This window comes from Chlorella variabilis (assembly GCF_000147415.1).
Source record: "Chlorella variabilis unplaced genomic scaffold CHLNCscaffold_6, whole genome shotgun sequence".
Taxonomy (NCBI): domain Eukaryota; kingdom Viridiplantae; phylum Chlorophyta; class Trebouxiophyceae; order Chlorellales; family Chlorellaceae; genus Chlorella; species Chlorella variabilis.
Genome location: NW_005435082.1, coordinates 479,024 through 484,998, shown reverse-complemented (window position 1 = coordinate 484,998; position 5,975 = coordinate 479,024). Strand labels below are relative to the sequence as shown.

Genomic DNA, 5,975 nt, shown 5'->3' with positions numbered 1-5,975 from the left:
CTGGTGCTGCAGCAGCGGGACAGTGCCTGCGCCGCCGTGCTGCGGCCCCGGGTGCGCCAGGTGCGCCACATACTGCTGCTGCTGCTGCTGCTGCTGCTGCTGCTGCTGCAACATCGCGGGCGATGCCTGCTGGTGGTGCATGAGCGCGGCGTGCTGGCCCTGCATGCCCGCCTGGCCGCCGCCCATCGGAAGGTACGAGGTGCCTGCACCGGATGCGGGCAGCAAGGTGCCACAACAGCGATCAATCACCACATAGCAGCATGCCAGCTGGCGCCTGGCCACAGGCAGCATGGCAGGGGCAAGGAGCCGCACCACAGCACGGCGGGGTGCTCGAGGTCACATGTAGATGATTTGCAGCTGGGCGGGCTGGCAGCAGCAGGCGGCAGCGGCGGCTCACCGTAGCCATTGGAGGTAGGCATCATCATGCCGTCATAGCCGCCGCCCATCATCCGCCCAGCCAGCTCCTGATGCTGCTGCATCGCCATCTGCCGCTGCTGCTGGTGCTGCTGCTGCTGGTGTTGCTGCTGCTGCTGCTGGGCGGTGAAGCCAAGCATGCCGCCGGCAGAGCCCCCGCCTACCGGTACCATGCCCCCGCCGCCGCCCGACTCCAGCTTAATGTGCGGTACCATGCTGCCGCCAGCCTCCACCTTGATCTGCGGTACCATGCCGCCGCCCCCCAGCGCTGGCAGCGCAGCCTGGCTGGTGGGCATCAGCGCCCCCGCGCCCACGCCGCTGCCCCCCAGCGGCAGCATGCCGTTGCCTGCCGGCACCAGGCCGCCCAGGAGCGAGGCGCCGGCGCCCGACGCGCCGCCGCCGCCCGCGCCGCGCAGCAGCACCGGCGCCCCATTAGACATGAAGGTTGCGTTGAGCTGCGCCGCGGTGAGGGCGCCGCCCAGGTCTGGCGCGCCGCCGGGGCCGGGCTGCTGCTGCGGGCCCTGCGACGCGGGCCGCGCCAGCTGCTGCTGCTGCTGCTGGGGCAGCGTGACGGCTGACGTCACGTCCCCACCTGCCGCCGCCAGGGAGCCAAAGTCGACGCCGCCGCTGTTGCCCGTGCCGCCCCGCTGCACGCTCTCCGCGGTGCTCTGCCCCGCGGGCGCGCCCGCCACCGCCAGCTGGTTGCCGCCGCCGCCCTGCACCAGCGGTTGCTGCTGCTGGAGCTGGCCCGCGGGCTGCTGCGCCGCGGGCGGCTGCTGCCCTGCCTGCTGCTGCTGCGGCTGCTGCTGCAAGACGCCTAGGCCCGCGTCCATCCACGGCATGCCGCCGTTTGGCGCCGCCGCTTGCGGCGCTTGCTGCTGCTGCTGCTGCTGCTGGAGCAGCGCCATCTGCTGCGCCTGCTGCCGGCTGTGGGAGGTGGGCGTGAGCGCCTCACCCGCGCCGCCACCGGCGCTGTTGGGCCCTCCCCCGCCCATCAGCTGCTGCACAAAGCTGTCGCCCGCGCCCGCGCCGTCGCTCTGGCTGGTGGCGGCGCGCGCGCCGCTGCTGCCCGGCTTGCGCACAATGTGCGACACCACCTGCTGCAGCCGCAGCTCGAGCGTGTTCAAATCGGCGTACTCGTCCTGCACAGGTTGGGCAAGGCAAGCGGTCAGCCTGCTGCAGCTCTTCCAGCCTCGGAGCGCGAGCAGAGGTGGCAGCTGGCGGCAGCGACCAATGACACGGCCGGCCCGCGACCTACCCTGCTGGCGGCCATTTTGTACAGGGATTCCTCTAGCCGCCGGATGAAATCTGGCAGCTTGTTTTGCTGGAACTGGCCTGCACCCATATGGCCACGGCCAGCAAACACACAAGGCGTCGGCATGCTTGCATGCAGCAGAGCCGGGCGTCACTTGCACCCCGGTGGCCAGCAACCGGCGCTTGGTGCAGCAAACGTGCTGCCACACACCTGCCATCTCTGGCTTGCGCCGTGCGAACAGGTTGTACTGCATCAGAGGGGGTGCAGGGGCCATGGACGGGGAGCCAGGGGCACAGATGGGGCACGTGGGGCAACGCAGCGGGCCGGCGACCACCAACAGGCACAAGACCGGCAGCGGCGAGCATGCAGCAATCCAGGCCATGAACACGTCCCAGCGCCAGCTCTTACCACGGCATGTATAACTTGCTCTCGCGTGGACGCATCCCGGGCCGCATTGTGCCTGCAGAGGGTGGCATCAGCAGGCGGCCGGCGGGTCAGCAGCGGCGTGGGCCACAGGCGGGAGGGTCACACGCTCGTAAGGCGGCCTGGCGGCGGCGCTAGGGTCACGCCTGAAGCCCGCTGCCCCGCCACAGGGGGAGAGGGAGCGGCCAGGCAGGCCGCAACCCCGATCGAGCACCGCGAAGAAGAATAGGGTGGAGAGCTTGCGGCAGCGGCGTACACGAGCTGCTGCTGGAACATCATCGGCCTGGCAGCAGCAGAAGTTTACCAGCGGCAGAGCGGCAGGGGAACTAGACAAAGGGCGACTCTCACCATGTTGGCCACGGCGCGGCTTCCAGCCCCGCCTGCATGGCTGGTAGCAGCCGTGGGGCCGCTGGCCTCAAACCAGCGCCACGCTGCCCCCCAGGATGCTGCAGTCACCGACTCAAGCTCAGGCAAGGCAAAGCCCCTCAGCCCGGTTAAGGAAGCACTATAAAAGTGCACAGTTGTAAGGAAACGAACGGAAGAGGCAGAGGCGGTGCAGCTGTCTTGCCAGCCTCAAAAAGATGGGTCCCCAGGTGCGCTGATGTGCCAATTCGACCGTCCCTACCGGACGGGCTGCCGCGAACCGTTCAGCACACAACATGCCAGGCATGTTGACGGAGAGTGTGAGACCCCGCCCACAAACAGCCCTACTCCCTCCCGCCTACCACCGCCCTCCGTGCCCGTCGCCGCCTCGCCTGATTTGCTGGTGCATACAATGAAGCAGGCATGCCCTCCTTGCTGTGCATTGGCCCGTGCTTCAAGTTGGTAGTAATCTCCGGCCAGATGGACATTCCGACCGTGCCGGGGCACAGACGCAGGAGCCACGCCCCACGGCACACCCACCGCCGCTCGCACCGGTGTAAATATGGGCTAGCACCGGCTAGTCGGCTTCCATTCCCTCCTGCTGTGCTGCAGCCGCTGCAAATGTTACGCAGTGCATGCAGCTCAAGGATCGGCCTCAAAGAATAGGAAGAAAATAGCCTGCGGCTCCATACTGTTCATTTCTGCATGGACATCCACACCACCGTCTCGCCCATCTCATGCGCATCGCTGAGCCGCAGCCAGTGCGGCGGCACGATGGCGGCTGCACCGCGGTAGGCGGGCCGCTGCGCCTGCGGCAGTACCAGCAGGCCGCCCTGCGGCGCCAGCAGCTGCACAGCGCGGGCCAGGCACGCCATGCGGGCAAAGCCCTGCACGCTGATGATGTCAAACCGCGCGCCGTGGGGCAGGAAGCGCAGGGCGCAATACTCCTCAAACACCTCCCCCGACTCTGTGTCTGCAAACGTGGTGACAGGGCCCTGCGGCGGGATGAGCTGCAGGTCCCACCCGCTGTCCAGCCACGCGGGCTCAAACTGCGCCTGCGCCACGCTGCGAGCCTTGTCCGCAAAGCCTGCAGGCACGGGAGAAGGTGGGGGAGGGGAGGCCGTGGGCTGGCTAGGTGCCGGGGCCGACTGTGCCCGCAGCGGGGGCAAGCAGGCTGCACAGCTTCAAACAGGCGCTTGCTCCCAGGCGCGCACCATGGTGCCACCCTCACACCAGCACCCCCATTGCCAGCAGTCAGCCAGCCCACTGCACAGCAGCCAGGGCCCCCGCACCCACCCACCTTTGGCCGTCTCCACGCTTGTGAGGTGCGCCAGGCGGGCCAGGAACCAGGAGGTGGATGAGCCGGTGAACCACTCCAGCCCGCGCATGCCTGCTCCATCCACCAGCTGCCGCACCACCTCCAGGGCGCCGCGGTTGTAGAACGGCTCGCAGCAGTTTCCAAAGGCGAAGGCGGTGTAGGGCAGCGGGCGCAGCCCGATGCCCAGCGCGTCGGGGCAGTGCTGCACCGCGCAGCCGCCGGTGTCGCTCAGGGCTGCCGCCTCCTGCGCTGCCAGCACAAAGCGGCGGACCAGGTCGCAGGCGGCGCCGCTGCAGGCCGCCGCCGCTGCCGCCGCCCCTGGGCTGAGGGTCATGCCGGAAGCGTGGCTGCGGAACTCGGGCGGCGGCAGCGCCACCGCCTTTTCAAACCGCTTCTGCACCGCCGCCAGCGAGTCGGCGTCGGCCTGCCCGCCCTCCTCGCTGCCGGCGCCGTGCTGCGCCTGCACCGCCGCCTCTAGGCCGCTCACGGTCCAGGGCGCCGTGCCGCTGCCTGCATCGAGCAGCCGAAGCCAAGGCATGAAGCTGTGCAAATGCTGACATCCCCAAAAGGCAGTCAAATCGAAATAATGCCAGACAAGCGAAGCCGCCGACCCACCTTTGCCGCCGCTGCCATCGCCGCCCGGCCGCAGCAATGTGGCGAGCCCCAGGACGGCTAGCGCGATCACAGCCGCTGAGACAAGCCGTTTCACGATCGTTATGCTAAGCCCGCGAGGGTCTGGCGAGCCCGCTGGGCCCCTCCCTTTGGACACTGATAGCAAGGGCGCCGAGGAAGACCTCATGCGGAATGGCCTTAGTGTGGACCAGATTGGGTTTGCCAAACAACGGCCAGCCACAGCGATCGGCGAGTTTGCCCTCCAAGCCCTCGTTTGTCCAACACCTGGCCCCTTGGGTGTGGTGGCTCAATGCAATATTGGGAGGGCAGCAGGGAGGTGTGGCAAAGCGCCCTGCGCCAATGCGGACTGCCCGTTCAATCTGCGGTAGCGCCAGCGAGGCGGCGGCTGGGGCGCCAAATGAACATCCTTCCATCTCTGCCCATCAGCAAACCCATGCATTAATCGATAAGACGGCGATGGTGATGTACACATGGGGAAAGGAACAGAGGCAGGATAACAGTGTGCGGGGGTCGAGGAGCAATGCAAGGGAAATACAGGGAGCAGGCGATGGTCAAGCTCAGGGGAACTAAAGTCAGGATCGCACCAGCAGAGGCGGCACCGGTGTGGGGCTACACTATGGATCTACACTACAAGCCTGCTGGAGACTGCTGGCTGGGTGGCGCCAGGCGCGGGGGCAGCGCCGGGCCTGCCGCATCACACTGCGGCCATCAGGCGTCAGCACGCCGTGGCCCTCTGCTGACGGCGCCCCGCCTGGCATCAGTCCAGGAACAGGGGTGCCATGACGAGTGATATGGTGGCCACCATCTTGATTAGCACGTGCAGGGAGGGTCCGGAGCAGTCCTTGGCGGGGTCGCCCACTGCGCCACAGGCACGGCGCAGCAGTTCAGCAGCACGGCAAAGCACAGCGTGCACAGGGCCCCCATCAGCCGAGGTCCAGGCAGGCGAGTGGGAGCCAGGGCAACCACACGCGAGCACCCACGCTATTGGCCAGCCCTGCGCACACAAGCCGGCCGGCCCACCCGTGTCGCCGGTGACGGCGGCCTTGTGCGCGTCGCTGCCCTTGCCGCCGTGAGCGCCGCTCTCAATGTACTTTTTGGCGTTGTCCCAGGCGCCGCCCGCGGTGTTGAGAAAGAGGGCCATGAGGATGCCTGGGCGCAGGAGGGGGTGGCGAAAGTCGGGGGTCAGGGCAGGGGAGTGGGCGAGGCGTCAGACGGCGCGGTAGGGACGCGGCGAGGCAGCGTGCTGCGAGCAGAGGGCACACAAGCGTCCCAAGCTATGCAGCGCAGGCTTTAACGCAGCTGCGACGACCACCGTGCCTCGCACTCACTCTCTCACACACGCGCAATGACCACCCCCTTGAGCTTGCCTGTTACGGTTGTGAACATGAGCATCCCCGCCACAGCCCTGGCTCCCAGCAGGCTCTGCCCCGTGGCGGCCCCTAGCAGGCGGAAGGCGATGCCCACGCAGCAGGGCGCCGCCACTGCCAGCACCCCAGGCTTGATCATCGCCCGCAGCGCAGAGGCCGCCACTATCGACACACACCTGCGGCAGGGGGAGGTGGTGTGTGT

The 5,975-nt window shown here is 68.0% G+C and overlaps 3 protein-coding genes across 3 annotated transcripts in view; all 3 read right to left on the bottom strand.

Annotated features, from left to right (window-relative positions):
• CHLNCDRAFT_143570 (hypothetical protein) overlaps positions 1-1,943 on the bottom strand; it is a gene marked incomplete at both ends in the record, with an annotated part of 4,896 nt that extends 2,953 nt beyond the window's left edge. Inside the window, 4 exons of the mRNA XM_005849016.1 lie at positions 74-203; positions 398-1,556; positions 1,673-1,749; positions 1,880-1,943. Coding sequence (XP_005849078.1) covers positions 74-203; positions 398-1,556; positions 1,673-1,749; positions 1,880-1,943 — 1,430 coding nt within the window. The remainder of the gene's footprint in view (positions 1-73; positions 204-397; positions 1,557-1,672; positions 1,750-1,879) is intronic.
• A 1,207-nt stretch (positions 1,944-3,150) lies between these two features.
• Positions 3,151-4,406, bottom strand: CHLNCDRAFT_143569 (hypothetical protein; the record flags this gene model as incomplete). The annotated part of the gene is made up of 3 exons (XM_005849015.1): positions 3,151-3,542; positions 3,756-4,283; positions 4,385-4,406. 3 exons carry the CDS (start codon positions 4,404-4,406, stop codon positions 3,151-3,153), a joined length of 942 nt encoding a protein of 313 aa, XP_005849077.1.
• Positions 4,407-5,163: 757 nt separating this feature from the next.
• CHLNCDRAFT_143568 (hypothetical protein) overlaps positions 5,164-5,975 on the bottom strand; it is a gene marked incomplete at both ends in the record, with an annotated part of 6,107 nt that continues 5,295 nt past the window's right edge. Inside the window, 3 exons of the mRNA XM_005849014.1 lie at positions 5,164-5,264; positions 5,427-5,555; positions 5,747-5,949. Of these exons, the coding sequence (XP_005849076.1) occupies positions 5,164-5,264; positions 5,427-5,555; positions 5,747-5,949 (433 nt within the window). The remainder of the gene's footprint in view (positions 5,265-5,426; positions 5,556-5,746; positions 5,950-5,975) is intronic.